The sequence below is a fragment of the Pristiophorus japonicus genome, chromosome 21 (assembly GCF_044704955.1).
Source record: "Pristiophorus japonicus isolate sPriJap1 chromosome 21, sPriJap1.hap1, whole genome shotgun sequence".
NCBI lineage: Eukaryota > Metazoa > Chordata > Chondrichthyes > Pristiophoridae > Pristiophorus > Pristiophorus japonicus.
In genome coordinates this window covers 27,952,283-27,976,058 of record NC_091997.1, presented here as the reverse complement: position 1 = coordinate 27,976,058, position 23,776 = coordinate 27,952,283, and the positions used below count along the sequence as shown (strand labels likewise).

The following is a 23,776-nucleotide window of genomic DNA, read 5'->3' as shown; positions in this document are numbered from 1 at the left end:
GACTCCAGCCAGTGGAGAACTTTCCCCCTGATTCCCATTGTCTTCAATTTTCCTAGAGCTCCTTGATGCCACACTCGGTCAAATGCTGCCTTGATCTCACCTCACTTCTGGAATTCAGCTCTTTTGTCCATATTGGGACCAAGGCTGTAATGAGGTCGAGAGGCGAATATAATTAGAACTGGGCCATTTAGCGGCGAAATCAAGAAGCATTTTTTCACACAAACTGCAGTGAAAATCTGTAACTGTCTCATCCAAAAGGCTGTGGATACGAGAAGAATGTACATTTTCAAGAGATCAATAGATTTTTGTTTGGAAACGGTATCATGGGATATGGCAGAAGTGGGTAAATAGCATTGAGGTACAGATCATCCATGATCTAACTAACTGACGGAACAGACTCGAAGGGTGAAATGGTCTACTCCAGTTCCTATATTCATTTTAGTTGATAGGCAAATGTGGAGAGAGCTCACCTGATGATCCGATAGGATGTCCCCTTGCATTAGGTTCCATGACTAGAATTCCTCCGCATCATTTTTGGTACCTGCAGCCCTGCATTAAATGGAGAGTGTTGGAGCAACAATTATCTGCCAATCTACCTGCATGCAGATATAAGTGTTGTGCAATCACTCCAAGAAGATACAGGAGGTTGCACATATAACAATAACTCCTTGTCATTTATATTCTGCAGAGTTGGAAGAGGCACAGCAGAGTTGCCCTCCGTGGTGGTATAAATTTTCCAACACGTTTCTAATCTGGGATTGCTGTGAGCTGTACGTGAAGTTCAAACATATCATGAAGTTAATTGTGATGGACCCATTTGTGGATCTGGGAATCACTATTTGCATTGTGCTAAACACTCTCTTTATGGCTATGGAGCATTATCCCATGACGGAAGGTTTTGAAAATATGCTGAATGTGGGGAATCTGGTGAGTATTTAGATTCCCCCCCCCCCCCACCCCGCTCTCCGTCCGCCACCAACTCCCCCCACCCCCGCCCCGCCCCCAACAGTTATTGGTTCATTTTTTATGACTGTTAAGACGAAGGATTGTGAGTGCTAGAAAATTGAACTTATTAAAGTGTGGGGCTGGCTGGATGTCCATGATTTTCATATATCCGTATTTATCTTTGACACCTGGCGGGTGAAATTGCCCCTTATATAGCACCGTTAGAACCCCTGGAGCTTGCAAAGGTGCTGCCTCGTCAGAGCCGCACCCCGCAGTGAGCACCCTGCACCACTGCGCAACCGCGGATGACATCATCGTCGTGCGCGACGACCCCTCAGCACCCCGCACCGACCCCTTAACACCGCGTGGGGGAAATTGCCACTGGGGGCTGCGAGGCTGGCTCGGGCAGATGTCAACACCAGCCTCGCAGGTCGGGAAGCTGGCCGGCATCCGCCCTCTGGGTGGTGCTTTAAAGGGGAGGGAGCCAGCGCCCCGGGCCGCCATCTGTTTTTTGTCGGCCAACTCTCGGGTCGGCTCAATGAGGGCGGCCCTAGCGTGGTCCGCCTTGGGTATCAGGCTGCTGACCCCAGTCGCACGCTGTCCTGGCGGACCAGTGGTGGCCATCAGAGGCCGTGCAGAGTGCGCAACAGCCCTCCCTTTTAATCGAAGAGGAGGGGCATTGAAGCGTGTCAGTGTTACACGGCGTATCCGTGTAGCGCTGAACATTTTGCCCCAGTAGTGCCACGGGACCGGCCCCTAAAGGAAACAGAATGCGGGAGATTGAACTTCGCTTCCACTCAGGGGCGGTAAGGACAATTCCGCGTTGGGGGCAGGACTTCTGTGCCGGGCAAAAAAAGTTCCCGGCCCCCGTAATTTCACCACTCCCAAATTTGGATCACGCCTAAATGGCGTCTAATGGGGCCGGTGACAGGAGAGGGGAAAGTTGCTCCGACTGGCTCATTAGGATAGTAGGAGCAAGATGTGAGCCCAGAGGCAGCCCGCTGGGTGCTGGGGAGCGGAGGGGGAAGGGGGGGAGCAGGGGGGCAGCACAGTCAGCTGCTCAGATCCCAAGGGCCTCAGGGTGGCAGGGGTGGGGAACCGATCGAGAGAGGTTAGCGAGTGGCTCCTGGTAGCATCCCATGGTGTTAATGTGGAGCTGGGAGGTGCACCCCTCCAAAAAAAAAATATTTCAACTTACCTGTCAATTGAGCTGCTGACGCATCCTAGGTGGGACAGGTGCAACTGACTGGTTTATCAATGTCCTTCAAAAGGCATTAGGCCCCTAATTTACATATGTAAGGGGCCCAACGCCTGTTTCATGTATCCACCCGGGACGCAATGAATTTAGCAGTGGGACCAACACCTGTGCAGATTGGGCATAGACTAGCCCACTGCTAAATTGGTGTGCATTGCGCCATTTTAGGCCTGATAAATGGGTGCAATATACATGAATTTCTGCCACATTCTGTGGGACATTGGATTCTGTAATTTGCATTTTTAAGCAGGTGATGGAGACTGAAGTACTATTTTTCCCTGACAGGTGTTCACAGGGATTTTCACAGCTGAAATGGTGCTCAAACTGTTGGCACTGGATCCCTTTTATTACTTTCAAGTTGGCTGGAACATATTTGACAGTATCATTGTGACTCTCAGCTTGGTCGAGCTCGGACTGGCCAACGTGCAAGGATTGTCAGTGCTGCGTTCATTCAGATTGGTTTGTATCACAAGTTCTGCCCGTGCAATGTGTGATTGCCAAAAGCAGCAGATGGAGCATGTTAAAACCTGTTCAATTCCTGAAAGATCACCAGATTAACTGATAAGGGAATAAGGGGTTATGGGGAGCGGGCAGGGAAGTGGACCTGAGTCCATGATTGGGTCAGCCATGATCGTATTAAATGGCGGAGCAGGCTCGAGGGGCCGTATGGCCTACTCCTGCTCTTATTTCTTATGTTTTTATGTAAGGCTCCACTTCTTGTCGTTTGTACAGATGTTGTCTTGTTCTGTTAATCTTTCTGTTGGTTAGAATGCCTTTAATTAATGCACGAGCACAATAGGGAAATTGCTGTAAATTTGTGAGGAGCTTCACACAGTGGGAGCACTGACCAAGAATTATGCCGGTACATTTATGAATGGAGCGTTAACCTTAATCGTACCGGTGGACAGTGGATTGGGCCTCAAAGCAGGTGTGTGCCCATTTCTGCGCCTGGGATTACGATTTAGTGTTCCCAGGAGGCAAGGCTTTGCATGGGGAGTGCTAAAGCACAGAATCAACCCGATGGGGTCAATAATGCGTCCCAACCAGCAGCACTCGTCGGCCTATTTTCTTCATTTGCTGGTGGTGCACGGACCGCCGACAATGTCTGGGGAGCACCAGGGCCGTGTTAACGGGCAGCATCAGCCGGTGCAAGAGACTAGCTTCCTGTTGTGCACCAGGCAACTTTGTGGTGAGGGAGGCTTGTTGGCCAGACACTCACAGGAGGTACCTGACACGGGAGCCATGGCCAGGGGCGATGGGTGAGACAAATGACAAGCGTGCTCGAGTTCAGCTGTAAGTTTGGGGCGGCAGCCTCCCCAGCACCCGTTTAAAACCGACACTTAGCCTCCCGAGCTTTTGAGCACCGTATTAGCAATCCAGCAAAGGAACACTGTGGATAGCTGGGCTAGATGGACTGAAGGTCTTTTCCTGGCTGAAACTGTGGCCGTGGAGAGGATTTTAACCCAAAAAACAATGTGGGTTGGGGTCGGGTAGGAAGTTAAAAGTGTTTCAAAAAAACGGAATCCCGACCCCAAGCCGCCTCCAACCCGTCCACTTCCGGTTTTTTTAAGAGAGTTGGGATGGAGGGGCGGGCAAGCCAAGCCACTCCCGGGAGGCAGACGGACAGTTTAATTGTGTTAAGGAGGCTGGAAGCCTCGGATTTAACCTGCGACGCAGGCTGAACAGTGGCCAGCCGGGGTTCCTGAGCCTCGGGATTCCCGACAGCTGCAGCGAGGCGAGCACAGCCTCGGGAGGCAATCCTTGTGGGCCCGGTGGTACAGGAGCACTTCCTTCCGGACCGGCAAGCTCACCCACCATCGCCCCCCTCCACATGCAAACATTCCCTCCCTCACGGTCAGGGATTGGAACCCCTCCCTCCCCGGTCAGCGATCGGAACCCCCCCCACCCGGGATCATTTTTAGGGCCCTGGTGAGACCGCACCTGGTATATTGTGTGCAGTTTTGGTCTCCTTACCTAAGGAAGGATATACTTGGCATAGAGGGAGTGCAACGAAGGTTCACCAGACTGATTCCTGGGATGGGGGGATTATCCTATGAGGAGAGATTGAGCAGACTAGGTCTGTATTCTCGAGAGTTTAGAAGAATGAGAGGTGATCTCAGTGAAACATTCAAAATTCTTACAGGGCTTGACAGGGTAGATGCAGGGAGGATGTTTCCTCTGGCTGGGGAGTCTAGAACCAGGGGTCACAGTCTCAGAATAAGGGGTCGGCCATTTAGAACTGAGATGAGGAGAAATTTCTTCACTCAGAGGGTGGTGAATCTTTGGAATTCTCTGTCCCGGAGGGCTGTGGAGGCTCAGTTGTTGAGCATATTCAAGACAGAGGTCGATAGATTTTTGGATATTAAGGGAATCAAGGGATCTGGGGATAATGAAGGAAAGTGAAGGTCGAAGATCAGCTATGATCTCATTCAATGGCGGAGCAGGCTCGAGGGGCCGAATGGCCTACTCCTGCTCCTAATTCTTATGTTCTTATGATCATCCACCCCCGGGATTAGACTTGGACCCCCCCCCCACCACCATCTGTCAATCAGATTGACTTCCGGGTCGGGGCACCTATCCTTGATGCCACACGCCCACTCCAGAGTTAAATCTCCACAGTGTGTGAGAAAAGCTGGACTGCTGGGTTTCCCTAGCACTATCGGGGCCCCACCCCGCTCCAGGTGGGTCCGAAAGTAAACTTTCTGGCCTGAGTTACTCTCAGGAGCCCCCCCCAATTTTTAATCAAATGAACTGTAACCAGCCCTGAGCACATTCAGCGCACATGTGTCAAGCACTGCATACAGATTTGGTCTGCATTAACAATGCCAGACACATCGGGCCCAGAGGCAACTGCAGGCCTCCGCATCTAACAACCCAATGCACAGCTCTGGGATTCGGCTGTGAATCCAACCCAGGTCGGATTAGATGCTTCTCCATCGCTGCTGTTTAGGGCTCAAAGTATAATACAGTTAGCTAGTCTGAACTTAATTTTCCCTTAATCTAGAGCAAGTAATAAAAGCCTAAATTCGGAAATAATGTTGAATTGTAGGAATTGCAAAAATAGGGGTGACTCCTGATAGTAACATAAGCCAGAAAGTTTACTTTCAGACCCACGTGGAGCAGGGTGGGGCCCTGATAGTGCAAGGGAAGCTCAGCAGTCCAGCTTTTCTCACACACTGTGGAGATTTAACTCTGTCGTGGGCATGTGGCATCAAGGATAGGTTCCTCCGCCGGAAGTCAATCTGATTGACAGGTGGTGGTGGGAGGGGGTCCAAGTCCAATCCCGGGGGCGGCTGATCATAAGAACATAAGAATTAGAAGCAGGAATAGGCCATTCGGTCCCTTGAGCCTGCTCCGCCATTTAATGAGATCATAGCTGATCTTCGGCCTCAACTCCACTTTCCTGCATTATCCCCATATTTTCACCAAAATACAACAAAGGCTTCTTCATTCTGGTTCTCATACTTGGATGCAAATACACTCTTAGTTGCTATCTGTAAATCTGTTGTTGCTGTCGTAAGGATGCACAATCAGACTATATATTTGCCTTTCTCTCCTCTTTCCAGCTTAGAGTTTTCAAACTTGCAAAATCGTGGCCAACTCTGAACATGCTGATCAAGATCATCGGTAACTCGGTGGGCGCACTGGGCAATCTGACGCTGGTCCTGGCCATTATCGTCTTCATCTTCGCCGTGGTGGGAATGCAGCTCTTTGGCAAAATGTACAAGCAATGCGTCTGCAAGATCGCGGAGGACTGCGAGCTCCCGCGCTGGCACATGCACGACTTCTTCCACTCGTTTCTGATTGTGTTTCGCATCCTTTGCGGCGAATGGATTGAGACCATGTGGGATTGCATGGAGGTGGCAGGGGTGCCCATGTGCCTCATCGTGTTCATGATGGTCATGGTGATTGGTAACCTGGTGGTAAGTCTTTCTCTCCTGATCTTGAGGTCATCCAAAACTCAGCAGCCTATAAGAACATAAGAAATAGGATCAGGAGTAGGCCATTTGGACCCTCGAGCCTGCTCCGCCATTTAATAAGATCATGGCTGAACTGATCATGGACTCAGCTCCACTTCCCTATCCGCTCCCCATAACCGTTTATTCCTTTATCGCTCAAAAATCTGTCTATCTCCACCTTAAATATATTCAATGACCCAGACGTCACAGCTCTCTGGGGCAAAGAATTCCCCAGATTTACAACCCTCTGTGAAGAAATTCCTCCTCATCTCAATTTTAAATGGGCGGTCCCTTATTCTGAAACTATGCCCCCTAGTTTTAGTTTCCCCTATGATTGGAAATATCCTCTCTGCATCCACCTTGTCGAGCCCCCATCTTACATGTTGCAATAAGATCACCTCTCATTCTTCTGAACTCCAATGAGTATAGGCCCAACCTACTCAACCTATCTTCATAAGTCAACCCCCTCATCATCGGAATTAACCCAGTGAACCTTCTCTGAACAGCCTCCAATGCAAGTATATCCTTCCTTAAATACAGAGATCAAAACTGAACATAAAACTCTAGGCGTGGCCTCACTAATACCCTGTACAATTGTAGCAGGACTTCTCTGCTTTTATACTCTACCCCTTTGCAATAAAGGCCAACATTCCATTTGCCTTCCTGATTACTTGCTGTATCTTCATACTAACTTTTTGTGTTTCATGCACAAGGACCCCCAGGTCCCTCTGTATTGCAGCACTTTGCAATTTTAATCCATTTAAATTATAATTTTTTTTTCTATTTTTTCTGCCAAAATGGATAACTTCACATTTTCCCACATTATATTCCATCTGCCAATTTTTTGCCCACTTACTTAGCCTGTCTATATCCCTTTGCAGATTTCTTGTGTACTCCTCACAATTTGCTCTCCCACCCATCTTTGTATCATCAGCAAACTTGGCTACGTTACAGTCAATCCCTTCATCCAGGTCATTAATATAGATTGTAAATAGTTACGGCCCCAGCACCGATCCCTGCGGCACCCCACTAGTTACCGTTTGCCAACCGGAAAATTACCCATTTATCCCGACTCTCTTATGTCATAACTCCCACCAAGTCCTGTTCACACATCACCCCTGTGCTCGCTGACCTACATTGGCTCCTGGCTAAGCAACGCCTTGATTTCAAAATCCTCATCTTTGTTCACAAATCCCTCCATGGCCTCGCCCCTCCCTATCTCTGTAATCTCCTTTAGCCTCACCCCCTGAGATGTCTGTGCCTCTTGATTATAATCGCAGAACCATCGGTGGCCGTGCCTTCAGCTGCCTGGGCCCCAAGCTCTGGAACTCCCTCCCTAAACCTCTCCACCTCTCTACCTCTCTTTCCTCCTTTAAGACGCTGCTTAAAACCAACCTCTTTGACTGTCTGCCGTAATTTCTTCTTATGTGGCCCAGTGTCAAATTTATTTGTTTTGTGTTGCAGCACTGCTGTGAAGCGCCTTGGGATGTTTCACTACGTTGAAGGTGCTATATAAATACAAGTTGTTGTTGATCTTCCCTTTGCTTAATCGGGTGGAGCATTTCAAATTACTTTCTGATGATGCATGTTCAGTTAAAAAGAATTCTTTGCAATTGAGTTTGGGTACCAAATAGTCGCCTCTCACCATACAACAAGCCCTAAAAATAAACATCTCTTGACGCAACTAATGTTTTAGAAACATAGAAACATAGAAATTAGGTGCAGAAGTAGGCCATTCAGCCCTTCGAGCCTGCACCACCATTCAATATGATCATGGCTGGTCATTCCCTCAGTACCCCATTCCTACTTTCTCTCCATACCCCTTGATCCCTTTAGCCATAAGGGCCACATCTAACTCCCTTTTGAATATGTCCAACCAACTGGCCTCAACAACTTTCTGTGGCAGAGAATTCCACAGGTTCACAATTCTCTGAGTGAAGAAGTTTCTCCTCATCTCGGTCATAAATGGCTTACCCCTTATCCTTAGACTGTGACCCCTGTTTCTGGACTTCCCACACATCGGGAACATTCTTCCTGCATCTAACCTGTCCAATCCCGTCAGAATTTTATATGTTTCTATGAAATCCCCTCTCATTCTTCTAAATTCCAGTGAATATAAGCCTAGTCGATCCAGTCTTTCTTCATATGTCAGTCCAGCCGTCCCGGCAATCAGTCTGGTGAACCTTCGCTGCACTCTCTCAATAGCAAGAATGTCCTTCCTCAAATACTGTTCTCGTCTCATCTTGGCTTAGTTATTCTTCCTTGCCCCATTCTTTGATCTGACAGATTGAAATTGAAGATGTAAAATGCTATCACCAATAGTACTGTGTGTGGTTCAGTTAGCAACAAGCGAGCTTCCGGTAAGCTAAATGGAATTATGATTTTCCCTAAGCAGTATGCGGCAGGCTGAATTGCAAGATAAAATCAAGCAGTCTCGTGCGTCATCACTGCTGAAAATGGAGATCAAAGGGGTTACATGAATGTACTGGACAGGAAATTCCAGTGCTGTCCTTCTGGCCAATTCCAGTGTCAAGGAAATACCATATCCCATGATATCTCTCACACCTCTCTATCAAGTACTTAACATAGGAACAGCAGTATGCTATTTAGCCCCTGGAGCCTGTTCAGCCATTTAATGAGATCATGGCTGATCTGTTTCCTAACTCCGCCCGCCTAGATTCCATAGCCCTTAATACCCTTGGCTAGCAAAAATCTATCCATCTCAGATTTTAAAATATTAATTGAGCTGGCATCTACTGCTTTTTGTGGGAGAGAGTTCCACACTTCGAGCCCCCTTTGCGTGGAGAAGTGATCCTAACTCAGCTAGTGGTTAAGATCTGGAATGCACTGCCTGAAAGGATGGTGGAGGCAGACTCAATCGTGGCTTTCCAAAGGGAAGTGAATAAGTACCTGAAGGAAAAATACTTGCAGGGCTACGAGGAAAGGGCGGGGGAGTGGGACTAGCTGAAGTGCTCTTGCAGAGAGCTGGCATGGGCTCGATGGGCCAAATGGTCACCTTCTGTGCTGTAACCATTCGATGATTCTATGATTCTAACTTCTCTTCTGAATGGCCTGGCCCTGATTTTAAGGTTATGTCCCCTTGTCCTAGACTCCCCCACCTGTGGGGGCAAAAGTTTCTCTCTATCTTATCAATTCCTTTCAAAATCCTATACACCTCAATCAAATCACCCCTTAACCTTTGATATCCCAGGGAATGCAAGCCTAGTTTATGTAATCGCTCCTGATAATCTGAACCTTGGAGCCCTGGTTAACTAACTCACTCTTGTATTTTCTGAAACAATCAGTCTTAGCAACCTCCCTTGGCTTTTGAAATGTATTTGATGCATGGGTTCTTTGCTTAAGAATTCATAGCAATGCATTGCTATTAAGAAGGAGTTGGTTTATTAACAAAGGTTTAACAATCACACTACACATTACCAGTTCTTCCACTGGGCTCACAACTGCATACCTCATCGTGGATATCTCATCTAGACCCAACTGACTGGGGTTTTATTGAGTCTTGTGAACATCACGTGACTGGCTCTACAAACTTGTGGGCATACTCACAGGGGCATACATTACAGCAGTCCATTCCATACATCCACCCCCCTCTTATGTGGGTTATTCAGGGTATTGACTGATCATATTATTCTGCGAGAGTGAATGAACTAGCCCAAAGACACCTCCTAGATTAACCTACATTAATGCAGTAAGCATTTCGGAGCTGTGCAGCAAGCCGGTGCTCCAGGAGACTGATAAGGTGGACAGACAGTTTGGATTTAACTACTTTACACATTAGGCTGGTGAACGTGAGGGATAGACTACCCAGGGGGACAATGAAGGCAAATACTGTGGGAAAGTGTAATAGAGAACTGGATCGATATTTGAGGGAATAGGAGAATGAGAGATTTTCGTATTTGCGACTGGGAAGTGTAATATAGGCACCTGTGAGTATGCTCACAGACTGGTAGAGCTGTTGAAAGGTGGCCATCAACCGGTCCAGCAGCGGGCTGTCGAGGAGGTCGTTCAGCCCGACTGCATGCCTCTCTTCTGTGGTTACATCGAGCCAGGTTATCCCTGGAGATGGAGCACGCTGTGTCCACCGGTACGCTCGCAGCCTTCCACGAGAGGTGGACACCGGAGGGACTGGAGTGCATCATCACCCCTGGCAACCAAATTTTAACTTGATTTAAGTTTACCGTCCAAAGTTTAATTAGTTTATTTGTCGGTTTTAATGCCCCCTCCTTTAATCAGGGGGCACTTGATTTATGTTTTCAACAAAAATAGTTGTAGAGCTGTTTTAATTTTAATTTGATTCAATAATGTAAAAAGTTTCATTGGTTTAAGTTGTCGGTTTTAGTGTCCCTTTTAAGGGGGACACTTGATTTATAGTTTTCACAAAAAATAGTTGTAGAGCTGTTGCATTGTAAGTGGCTTAGCCAGTCACATGATGTTCACAAGACTCAATAAAACCCCAGTCAGTTGGGTCTAGATGAGGTATCCACGATGAGGTATGCAGTTGTGAGCCTGGTGGATGAACTGGTAATGTGTAGTGTGATTGTTAAACCTTTGTTAATAAACCAACTACTTCTTAATAGCAATGTGTTGCTATGAATTCTTAAGCAAAGAACCCATGAAACAAATACATTACAAGAAAATGGACTACAGAGCCGTTCCTGCTCACATCATAGAATCAAAGAATTTTACAGCACACAAGGTGGCGCATTGCACCTATGCAGGCTCTTCAAAAGAGTTAGTACCCAATTCATCCTATTCCCTTCCCCTTTCTCTGTAGAAATTTTTAAATTTCCTTTTCTCAAATATTATCCATTTTCCTTTTACAAACTGTTGTGCATTCTGCTTCCATCGCTGTTTCTGATAGGACATTACAGGTGCCAGATTTTTTTTCGTCAGTCATGTGAAATGGGCTAATATTGAATCAGCAGCTCGTTTTACACCCTTTACTTTTCCCTTGACTTCAACATGTGTGGTCACTCCTATCAATACCCTCATGGAGTGATGCATCTGGGACAGGTGGATTGATAAGGACAAGTTCAGGTAGCTTATTCTCTCGTGTTGGTTCACTCACCACCTATCACAAGGCTAGTCTGGCAACAATGCCCTTCAGAATACGACCAGCTCGGTCAGTCGTGGTACCACCGAGCCAATCTTCGTGATGGACATTGAAGTTCCTTACCCAGAGTATAGTCTGTGCCCTTGCAGTCCTCAGAGCTCTATGGAAGAGCACTGATTCATTAGCTGAGAGAGGGCAGTAGCTGGTAATCAGCAGGAGGTTTAGTTGCGCATGTTTGACCTGAAGACAAGAGATGTCATGGGGTCCGGAGTCAATGTTCCAGCCTCCCGATTGTATAACACTGTGCCTGCACTTGGTCTGTCCTGCCGGTGGGAATGCAACATACCCGGAGATGGTGATGGAGGACTCTAGGACATTGGCTGCTAGGTACGATTCTGTGAATCAGACTATATGAGGGTGTTGCTTGACTAGTCTGTAGGGCAGCTCTCCAAACATTGGCACCATTCCCCAGATACTAGTTATGAGATCTTTGCAGGGTATTCAAATGGGCTGACCATGCCTCTGCCATGTCCTGAGTCGAAGCCTAGGTCACAGCCAAGTGGTCCTTCCTGTATAAAGATATCCAATTTGTTTGGACAAATCATTAGCATCAGGACTGAGCCAATACATTCACTCACTGCTTAAAAGCTTACATTTGGCAACTAGGAACAAAAGGGATGCCAATGCCATTGAGTGAATGAGAAGCACTAACTAAATGATGTCATGACTGATACGAGCTGAGTGTGAATCAGGGCCTCTGCTGACCTGAGTGTTGGGTGTCCTTTAGAGTGCGACACATTACTGTTAATAATGATTTCTCCTTGCAGGTTGGGGGTCTTTTACAAATTATGTGGCTGAGTGATAAATTGGGGAGCATTTTATATTTAAAGCACTTGAATGGTGGAGTATGATTTGGGAACAGTAAAATATGTAGTATATGCAAAAAAAATTATTCTTTTACAAAAAGACTGTAAAGAAATTATTTTGAATTTTCAGCTTCTACACATTGAACTGACACATCACTTATTGGGTATTCGCCTAAGTGAGGTTGAAAGAAAGAATATATAGCGCTTTTCACAATCACAGAATATCCCAAAGTGCTTTACAGCCAATGATGTACTTTTTGAAGTGTAGTCACTGTTGTAATGTAGGAAATGCAGCAGTCAATTTGCACACAGCAAGCTCCCACACACAGCAACGTGATAATGACCAGATAATCTGTTTTACTGAAGTTGATTGAGAGATAATTATTGGCCCCAGGACACCGGGGATAACTCCCCTGCTCTTCTTCAAAACAGTGTCATGGGATCGTTTACATCCAGCTGAGAGAGCAAACATCGCAGTTTAAGATTTAAAAGAAGAGAAAGAAAGAGTTGGATTTATATAGCGTCTTTTGTGACCACCGAAAGTCTCAATGTGCTTTACAGCCAATGAAGTACTTTTGGAGTGTAGTCATTGTTGTAATTTGGGAAATGTGGCAGTCAATTTGCGCACAAGTAAGCTCCCACAAACAGAAAAATCAGGACTGGGAATTAAACATTACAGGGTATAACATATTTAGAAAAGATAGAGAGGGAAAAAAGGAGATGGAGTAGCTGTACTTATTAGGGATGACATAATGGCATAGAAAAAAGTGACGCAGCTATCAGCATGACAAAAATAGAATCCATATGGTTAGAGATAAACGATAATCAAGGATCAATCACACTAATGGGGTAGTCTGCAGACCACCTAATAGTAGAGGGAGGTAGAGGAAGAAATATACAAACACATTAGTGAAATGAATAAAAAACATAGAATAATAATCATGGGGGATTTTAACTACCCCAATATTAATTGGACAGAAGAGGTAGGTAAAGGGGATAAGGAAATGGAGTTCCTACAACGTGTACAGGAAGCCTTTCTAACCCAATATGTAAAAAGCCCAACAAGGGAGGATTCGTTATTGGATCTAGTAATGGGGAATGAACCAAAGCAGATAAGAGAAGTAAAAGTAAGGTAACATCTAGGCAATAGTGACTATAATATAATTCACTTTAAGATGATAATTGAGAAGGACATAAGTATGATGAAAATCAAGTTAATAGATTGGAGAAAAACTGATTTTGAGGGGCTGAGAATAGAACTTGGGAAAATAAAATGGGTAATAATATTGGCAAACAAAAATGTAGAACAGCAATGGGAAACATTTAAAAATGGTGTTCGAGTGCAGGAACAACAAAAGAACAAATTAAACATTAATGAGACTTTATGGATGAATAAAGCCATAAGGAAACAATTGACGGTAAGGAAAGAGGCAGACATTAAGCACATGTACAGCAGGGGAGTGCATGATAAGGCAGAAGTCAAAAAAAGAATTAGGAAGGTAAAGAGGAACTATGAAATTAAATTATCAAGGAACATAAAACACAATAGTTAAATATATTTTACAGGCTCATCAATAAAAAAGTACGGTTGGGATGGGAATAGGGCCATTAAGGGATAGACAGGATAATACCACAGGTAACGATAGAGAGATGGTAGAAATATTAAATCATTACTTTGCTTCAGTATTTACCAGGGAGATAGAACAGGTGAACATGACATTGGGTGATGAGATTAGTAATGAGATACATTCATTTAAAATAAAAAGAGGCGATATAGTAACTAAACTAATCAAACTCAAAGAGGATAAAAACCCTAGTCTGGCTAGATTACATTCATGCATTTTAAAAGAATCTAGGGACGAGATAGCAGAGATATTACCACACATATTTAATAATTAATTAGAAAAAAAGGTGTAGTGCTAGAGGACAGATGGATGGCTAACATAATACCTATATTTAAGAAGGAAGAACATGTCCAGGGAATTATAGACCAGTCAGCTTAACATCAGTAGTAGGAAAAGTAATGAAGTCCCTACTAAAGGAGAAAATAGAAGAGCATCTAGAAACCAAAAATATAATAAATAGTCAGCATGGATTTCAAAAGGGAAAGTCTTGCTTGACCAACCTCATTGAATTTTTTGAAGAAGTAACAGAGAGAGTAGACAAGGGTAATGCAGTAGATGTAATTCATCTAGATTTTCAAAAGACCTTCGATAAGGTACTCCATAATAGACCGATGAACAAGGTCATGGAATTCAGAGTCAGGGGAAAAGTAGCAGAATGGATAGCTAGCTGGCTTCAAGGCAGAAAGCAGAGAGTAGGGGTAAAGAGAAGCTATTCACAGTGTCAGCAGGTGGGTAGTGGTGTTCCACAAGGATCAGTGCTGGGACCACTGTTGTTTACAATTTACATTAATGATTTAGACTTTGGAATCAAAAACACAATTTCTAAATTTGTGGATGATGCCAAATTGGGGGGGATAGGAGGACTGCAACAAATTACAGGAGGACATTAATAAACTTACAGAAAGGGCAGAAAATTGGCAAATGAAATTCAACACAGATAAATGTGAGGTATTACATGTTGGTAGGAAGAATAAGGAGGTCACTTATTACTTGGAGGGTGTGAGTCTGGGTAGGGTAGAGGAACAAAGGGATCTAGGAGTACAAATAATCAAATCACTGAAAGTTGCGACACAGGTTAGCAAGGTCATAAAAAAAGCAAATGAAGCGCTAGGGTTTATTTCTAGTGGTATAGAATTGAAAAGTAGTGAAGTTATGCTAAACATGTATCCAACCTTGGTTAGACCACACAGAGTACGGTGTGCAGTTCTGGTCGCCATATTATAAAAGGGATATAGAGGCATTGGAGAGGCTGCAGAGAAGATTTACAAGGATGATACCAGAAATGTGAGGGTATACATATCAGGAAAGGATGAACAGGCTGAGTCTCTTTTCTCTTGGAAAAAGAAGGCTGAGGGGTGACCTAATAGAGGTTTTTAAAATTATGAAAGGTTTTGATAGAGTGGATAGAGAGAGAATTTTTCCACTTGTGGGGAAGAACATAACTAGAGGCCATCAATATAAGATAGTCACCAAGAAATCCAATAGGGAATTCAGAAGAAACTCAGAGTGGTGAGAATGTGGAACTCGCTAACACAGGGAGTGGTTGAGGTGAATAGTATCAATGCATTTAAGGGGAGGCTAGACAAGCATATGGGGGAGAAGGGAATAGAGGGTTATGCTGATAGAGTTAGATGAAGAAAGACAGGAGGATGCTCGAGTGGAGTATAAAGGCCGGCATCGACTGGTTGGGCCGAATAGTCTGTTTCTGTGTCGTATATCCTGTGTAATCCTATGTAGTTGAGCAGAGAATATATGGAGCTGATTCTGGAATGTTGCATTATCATCCATTATTATATTATGTACAAAATATTCCATCCGTTGATCTTAGGAACATTTTCTCTCTCTCTTTCTCTCTTCCCAGTCCTCCCCCACCCCACACCCAGGCTCTCGATTGGCACGCTGTATTTCAAGGCATCTCTGTGCCCAGCTTTGGTGTCTCAGCCATTAGCATGGTCTGCACACAACAAATATACATTCCTCTAAGGAACAAAAACCCCACAGGATTAGTAGTCCAACCGTGACTAACAAGAGAAGTTAAAGATATTATTAGATTAAAGGAAGAGGCTTATAATGTTGCCAAAAGAGTAGTAAACCTGAGGATTGGGAGGATTTTAGAATTTAGCAAAAGATGATTAAGAAATTGATAAAGAAAGAGAAAAGAGTAAACTAGAAAGAGATATAAAAGCAGGTTGTAAAAGCTGCTATACATATGTAAAAAGGAAGCGATTAGCAAAAGTAAAAGTGGGTCCCTTAGAGGCAGAGACCGGAGAAATTATAATGGAAAATGGACAAAGACAAAGGGCTGGATTTTTGGTTTGTTGCTACCTTTGTTTGGGCCCCGGAGGAGCGGCAATGGCGGCGGAAGGCAATTCCAGGCAGGCGGCCAGCTTCCTGCGCCCTGCCAGGATATTCGGTGCTGGGTTTGCGAGGGCGCAGAGCAGTATTGCCCGGGAGAGGCAAGCTGGTGTGCAATGCCCCTGGTTGCGACACCATCTTGAAATTTGTTTTGCGCCTGATCCGTAGCACCCCCTAGTGTGACCGCCTGGGATAGCTGACGGTCCGAGCTGTAGTGGCTGCAGTGAGGGAAGAAATGTCTTACCCATGAGGGTAAGTGTGATTGTTTATTATTTTTTAATTTTTGCGATTCATGTTGATGTGGCATCAGTAAAGTATTGGAACATTTGTTGGTGGGTTGTTTTCCCGATTTTTTTCCCCACGGAAACCTCTCTAAGGCTGCTTAACTCGGGATTTTCAATTGCGCAGCCGGCCTAGCGCCCTAAAAGAGGTGTGGAATGCCTCCCTTAGCGCTCCGCTCCACACAGGGCCCAGCTGGTGAATTTTGTGGCTGGAGACACAAACCATTTCCCGGTGCAAAATTTACCGCTCTGCCCGGATTAACGCCGCACCCGAATTTTCACCCCTTTGTATCTGTCCTCATGGTAAAAGCCACAAATAACATTTTGGGAATAGTGGGAAACCAAGGGTCTAGCGAGCATGAGGAACCTAAAGAAATTAGTATTAGTATAGAAATAGCACTGGAGAAATGAATAGGAATAAAAGTCGAAAATCCCCTGGACCTGATAGCTTACATCCTCGGGTTTTAAAAGAGTTAGCTACAGTGATAGTGGATACATGATTTTGATCTTCTAGAATTCCCTAGATTCTAGAATGATCCTCTTGGATTGGAGGAAAGCAAACGTAACCCCGCTATTCAAGAAAGGAGGGAAAGAGAAAACAGGGATCTATAGAGCAGTTCGACTGATATCAGTAGTAGGGAAAATGTATTATTAAGGACGTGGTAATAAGGCACTTAGAAAATCATAATATGATTTGGGCAGTGTGTCAGCACGGATTTATGAAAAGGAAATCGTGTTTGATGAATCTGTATTTTGAGGTAACTAGCTGGGTCGATTTTCGGATTGGCAAGCTGTAACTAGTGGGGTACTGCAAGGATCAGTGCTTGGGCCTCAGCTATTTACAATGTCCATTTATGACTTAGATGAGGGGACTGAGTGTAATGTATCCAAATTTGCTGGCGATATAAATTAGGTGGGACAGTAAGCTGTGAGGAGGACGCAAAGAGGCTGCAACATGGCAGATGAAATATAATGTTGTGAAGTGTGAAGCTATCCACTTTGGTAGGAAAAATAGAAGAGTAAAATATGTTTTAAATGGTGCGAGACTGGGAAATGTTGGTATTCAGAAGGACCTGGGTGTCCTTGTACATACTTCACAGAAATTTAACTTGCAGGTACAGCGAGCAATTAGGAAAGCAAATTGTATGCTAGCCTTTATTACAGAGAGTAAAGAAATCTTGCTACAATTATATAGAGCCTTGATGTGACCACACCAGGAGTACAGTGTACAGTTTTGGTCTTCTTACGGATATACTTGCCTTAGAGGGAGTGCAACGAAGGTTCACTACTGGGTGGGCTGTCTAATGGATGGTCGATTTGCTATCGCCCATTTTGTGCACCCACCAAAGTTGAATTTCAGCCCCCTCAAATTTAGTTAATTCAGGAGTCCTGGTAGATTGAGAAAATTCTCAACCCGTCATTTGCTGTAAGAGTCCTGAGCAGCCTCAACTCGGATCCTAGTGGGCATCAGTCTGGTTCCATAATACCACCTCTAATCTGGTCTCTAAATTGGCAATCTCACTCAGAGAGACATGAAGGAAACTGGTTTGGAAACTGAAAAAAAATCTCGTTGGTGCAGGGGGTGTTCTTGTGAGCCACCACACCTTTACGGGACTGAATAGATTGAGCGTGACATCTTGCTATGCTAAACCTGACTTGAGCACGCTCGTTGGTAATCCGAGAGGGATAATTTTCTGACTCGTGCAGTGTGTGCCTGAATTTCTGATATGCAGTCCTGGCTGGCCAGGCTCCTTGTCAGCGGTATGAAGTCGGAAAATTACCCGTTGGGTACAAAAAGTAGGAACCGTTCCAGTTCTCAGCACAAGTGTGCTCACCTTGAGGAACACAAAATCTCTCCTGAAAATAATCGGAGATGAAATTGTAAACATGAGAAATATATTTTTACAAATCAACTAATAGCTGAAAATAAAATCAGCCTGGGAGTTCGGTTTAGTTAAAATCCAGCAAAGTCCCGTGTAACTCAAACCTTCCCAAGCCAACTTAGAGTGCTAATTACTTTTCCAGCTCAGTGCCGGCAGGAGAGCATGGCTCAGGGCCAGGTTATGTTACAGTCTGCAGCCCCCACTTTTTCATTGGGACATCTGAAGCTCTCTTTCCAAGCTTGAACTAAGGAATGCTTTCTTATGGGGTCTTTCTGTCCCTGGTCTCCCACACACCGGACATGTTCAGGGAAGGGAGCGGAGGAGTTTGAGCTGGCAATTCCGCTCTCATAAAGCCATGGTGCAGTACCATATTTGCCAGGGTTTAGGAATTTGTCCTTCATGAGCAGCCTGTTGGCAGCGGGGTTAGAGGAGTTTACATGTTCCAATTTAATTCTGACGATGCATTTCACACGAAACACGGGATATAAAGGACACTGCTGCTACCAAGTGTAATATTCTGATTCTTGTTGAAAAATCTGATGTCTCGAATGCGAGAGCTGCTTGTAGCTGGCCCTGCCACTGTGGCTAAACATAAATGTTTACGGATATGATGCAAGTGATTTATTTAAGGCTTGTATCTCACTCACATAACATGAGCCAGAGAACTGCATACTGTTGGGTAATACCCTTCTCCAATTCACTCCGGCTTTCAGGAAAAAAAAATGAATGCAAAATAAATTGGAAACAAATCGTCGACTATTGCACCCAAATATGGATGGTGTCCGAGGGTTTCGTCAGGTGCGATTAGTTTAGGTAGGTGCTGTGCAATGTGTGGACTGATGAGTGGCAATTATTACCAGGGGTGAAGGAAATGCACAGGCCAACTTCTCTGGTTCCATTCGGATTCCATAAGTGTCAGCAGGAATTTAATCAGCCCTTAGAATGTCATCTGCTCGGTAAGGTTAAAGAGAAGGTAATCTCTGAGGAATAGTCTCCCCTATCAATCCGTTTGTTAGTACTCAACATACTGGTGCAGGATAAGTAGAAATATTCACATGCCATTTAGTTTTCACCATACTATGCTTCTTTTCAGTTGGCAGGTACACTGTATTTGAAAACTTAGGATGCTTGTCAACTGTGCTGGGAAATTGGAGAATCTGGAGCACAAAAATCTCGACTGACACTCCCAGTGCAGTGCCGAGGGAGTGCTGCACTGCCGGAGGTGCCGTCTTTCGGATGAGACGTTAAACCGAGGCTCCGACTGCTCTCTCAGGTGGACGTAAAAGATCCTGTGGCACTATTTCGAAGCAGAGCAGGGGAGTTATCCCCGGTGTCCTGTGGCCAATATTTATCCCTCAATCAACATAACGGATTATCTGGTCATTATCACAGTGCTGTTTGTGGGAGCTTGCCGTGTGCAAATTGGCTGCCGCTTTTTACACATTACAACAGTGACGACACTTCAAAAATACTTAATTGGCTGTAAAGCGCCTTGAGACGTCCAGTGGTCATGAAAGCCACTGTAACTATGCAAATCTTTCTTTCTATATTTCTCAGGAAAGGATGAATAGGCTGGGTTTCAAGAAGGCTGAGGAGTGACTGAATAGAGATCTTTAAAGTTATGACAGGTTTTGATAGAGTAGATACAGAAATCCCGGCCAACGTTTCCACTTATGGGGAAGAGCAAAATTAGAGGCCATCAATATAAGATAGTCATCAAGAAATCCAATAGGGAACTCAGAAGAAACTTCTTTACCAATAGAGTGGTGAGAATGTAGAACTCGTTACCATAGAGAGTGGTTGAAACAACTAGTACAGATGCATTTAAGGGGAAATTAGATATGCATATGAAGGAGAGGGGACTAGAGGAGTATGCTGATAGATTTAGATGAGCAAAGACGGGAGGAGGCTCGAGTGCAGCATAAACGCTAGCATGTACTGGTTGGGCCGAATGGCCTGTTTCTGTGCTGTATATCTGATGTAATCCCATGAAAGAATACATCGTTGTAATATAACAGTAGCATTTCAACAGTAAGTCACACCTGAGTGTAGACAGTGCTATTCACAACAAATATTTGTGCAGAATCCATATACTGTATGTCAGACACAATAACAGTACAAATTGCTCATCTCTGACCAGTGTAACCTTAAGTAACTAGCTTTAATAAACTTAAAAGTACTTTACTATTTAGAAAGTATAGGATAGCTATTAATTCTCGGATCCTGCTGACGTGAGGTCTGATCTATCCCGAGGGCTCCAGGCTGCATTACCATGGCGCCGGTAAGCTGCGCACCCTCAGCGGCATCCTGCATGGAACCGGCATAATATTGGGTGACCCAGAGGCCAACCCAACCGGAGGCGGTGCAGGGAAACATTTGTTGGTTGGTGCCGGGACAGCAGCAGCCCACATTATTCTTATGGAGCCCAGAGGAGCATTCCTACTCCTCCTGGCCACATGAAAATAATTGTTTGCATACCTTCTTGGTGTCTTTCCTCTGCACCAGCCAGTACAGCTGGACCCACACCAGTTGTCCCTTGATACTGCATTGAGGTCTTAGGCATGTCATAGGACCCCGATTTGCACAGAGAACTGAGGCTCCCACCTGATTCAGGCCAAAGCCTTGGCCGGCAGACTCCAGTTAATATGGCGGTAAGTTCACCACAGCTATTTTCCCCCCCCACTAGGAGGAAGCGAGGTTCTATTGGCCCTTATGTCTCTGTGGACTGGTGAACTTGCTGCAGGGCAATAGGTATCACTGGGGTGCACTGCAATCAAAAGAATTCTTATGTACACCAGATTTTGTCTTTGTGGGGCCTGTTGAGTGTGTACCATGCATGCGAGCGAAAGTCCTTATTACCCGAATACCTCGCTATTCTTGCTGCGCAGTCCGTGAGATCAGCACATGCTGGGTTAAAAGTTCAAATGGCGTTCTGCTGAGCACGGGTTGTAAATTGGCTAAGAGGATTTTGGAGAAAGGATGTCTTCAAGGGAATGATAATAGTGGGACGTGCAAGACTTTCTCAGCCATATCTGAAGAATGTGTCAATTTGATAACTCTGTTTAGGGGTGAAAGGTTTACAGCGATTAATCGATTAGAAGAGTTGGGTGCCAGGTTGGTTAGCCAATGTTGTTATTCTGTTAGCATTTGTATGTACCTTTGATGCACCATGATTTATTGGTAGTATGCATGGAATGTAGTGATCAAAGGTAAAGATAGTATAAGAAATGTAAAGAAATACTGTTTAACAGCTGACGCTGGAATCATGGATAGTGTATGTCCCAGCAGCTCTCATACTGGTTTGTGTGGTATACAAAAAACTTGTGCACTCATACTGGTTGTGGATAGTATGAGGTTTTAATACAAACCTGATCCTGCATCACTACAACTGAGTGCAATCTGGCGTTTGAAGCAACGCAACGAAAAAGAACAAGAAAGCAGTCCAACACCACGGAGCCCTATGGGCTTCATGTACCATGTAAACCCTTATTCCCATTAATTTGAATATGTCTAAAGTCTCTGATGCTGACTGATCTTGGTGGTTATGTTTCAGATTTGTTCACCAACAGTGCTAACAACAGCCCTTTCCAAACCACCAGGCCTACCAAATTCAAACCCTTGTGCTTAAGAAATATAAGCGTAAAAAGGTCTCCGTTGCCTGAGCGCCAAGGGATACATGGATTGGATTTGGGGCCGGGACATTGGTTAGACTCCCATGCCATAGAGACAGATTTCCCTCAGGAAATTCTTTTTTATTAATCATCCTTGTCCATTCCTTGGTACACAAGTGCTGCTCAGTTTAGAGAGAACGTTAGAATAATAACACAACAACATTTACATGATGATTATATTTTCAATCCCCAGGATTTTTGATGCAATATAGCAATCATTCTTTTCCCCCTTTCGTGTGGGCTGTATGCAGTAATGATGAATCTCTGATCACTGATGGCTAAATGTTCATCTGCAGGTGCTTAACCTCTTCCTGGCCTTGCTGCTGAGCTCATTCAGCGCAGATAACCTCTCGGCATCTGACGACGACACTGAATTGAACAACTTGCAAATTGCACTCAACAGGATCACCAAGGCCATCGACTTTGTGAAGAACTTCGCTCTCCAGATCATCGGAAGAAAAAAAAATGAGCAGGAAGAGAAACAATTGGATGACCTGTCTCCTTCAAAAACGGGGGCCCTTGATTTTAACCACACAGAGCCGGAGGCTGGAAAAGAGGAGAGTTCCAAACTGGATGGAGTTAGCACGAAAAAAGGAAAATACCTTCCAGATAAAACAGACCACGTGGGCCTCTTCGCCAACGCTCACCTGACCGTGCATGTTCCTATTGCTGAGGGTGAATCTGATGTTGAAGATGACGAACAAAGCTCTGATGCAGACATTGAGGATGTCAATATGGTGAGAAGCATGGTTAGAGTTTTGTCTACCTCATACTCTTTTACACATGGTTGCCCATGTCCTAACTCGCACCAAGTCTCATTCACCCATCACCCCCTGTGCTCGCTGACCTACATTGGCTTCCAGTTAAGCAACGCCTCAATTTCAAAATTCTCTTCCTTATTTTCAAATCCTTCCATGGCCTCGCCCCTCCCTATCTCTGTAATCTCCTCCAGCCCCACAATCCCCAAGAGATGTCTGCGCTCCCCTAATTCCGTCCTCTTGAGCATCCCTGATTATAATCGCTCAACCATTGGTGGCTATGCCTTCTGTTGCCTGGGCTCTGAGCTCTGGAACTCCCTCCCTAAACCTCTCCACCTCTCTACCTTTCTTTCCTCCTTCAAGACGCTCCTTAAAAATATACCTCTTTGATCAAGTTTTTGGTCACCTGTCCTAATTTCTACTTATGCAGCTCGGTGTAAAATTTTTATCCCATAATACTGCTGTGAAGCGCCTTGGGACGTTCCACTATGTTAAAGGCGCTATATAATTACAACTTGTTGCTGTTGTAACTACTCATGAATTCATTCATTAAATATTGAGCACAAGACGGCAGTCTGCAAAATTTAAATATAGATAGTTTCTCTCTCCCTTGTGTTTTTACCTCGATTTTAACCGGTGGGGGGGAAGGTGCAGCGTCATGTTTGGAATGGGTGGGTGTATGAGTAGGAGCTCAGCGTGGTGCCCGGCACATTTTAACTCCCGGGCCTCATTTAAATGACGCAGGACAGGCATCCTCCCGAAATGGCGGGACTGACGGGAATGAAATTGGGATGGGAACCTGAAGACACCAGGGGATCTCCCGCGGCATAAATTCAGCACTGGGCAAGGGCTTTGGTAGCTGATGCTAGCGTGGAAAGGGCCAGGCCAGGCCAGGCTGGGGAGGCCCAAGAGCTCTTTGCGGGGCCTGGGGGCTCTTCCTGGCCCACGAAGGTTTCACAGCAACGTTTTTTTTTTGCCTCTTCTGGCAAGTTAGCACCTCTCACCATGGTTCGTTTTGCTGGGATTGATACCCTGAGTTGACGTCAAAATCACGTTGGGCGCGTGACATTTAAAAGTAAAGTAGGCCATCGCCTGCCTGTACCA

At 45.0% G+C, this 23,776-nt stretch overlaps 1 protein-coding gene across 1 annotated transcript in view; it reads left to right on the top strand.

Moving 5' to 3' along the window:
• scn4ab (sodium channel, voltage-gated, type IV, alpha, b) overlaps positions 1 to 23,776 on the top strand; it is a 247,080-nt gene that overhangs the window by 146,281 nt on the left and 77,023 nt on the right. The window contains exons 13-16 of the mRNA XM_070864513.1: positions 689 to 927; positions 2,486 to 2,659; positions 5,767 to 6,123; positions 22,211 to 22,651. Coding sequence (XP_070720614.1) covers positions 689 to 927; positions 2,486 to 2,659; positions 5,767 to 6,123; positions 22,211 to 22,651 — 1,211 coding nt within the window. The remainder of the gene's footprint in view (positions 1 to 688; positions 928 to 2,485; positions 2,660 to 5,766; positions 6,124 to 22,210; positions 22,652 to 23,776) is intronic.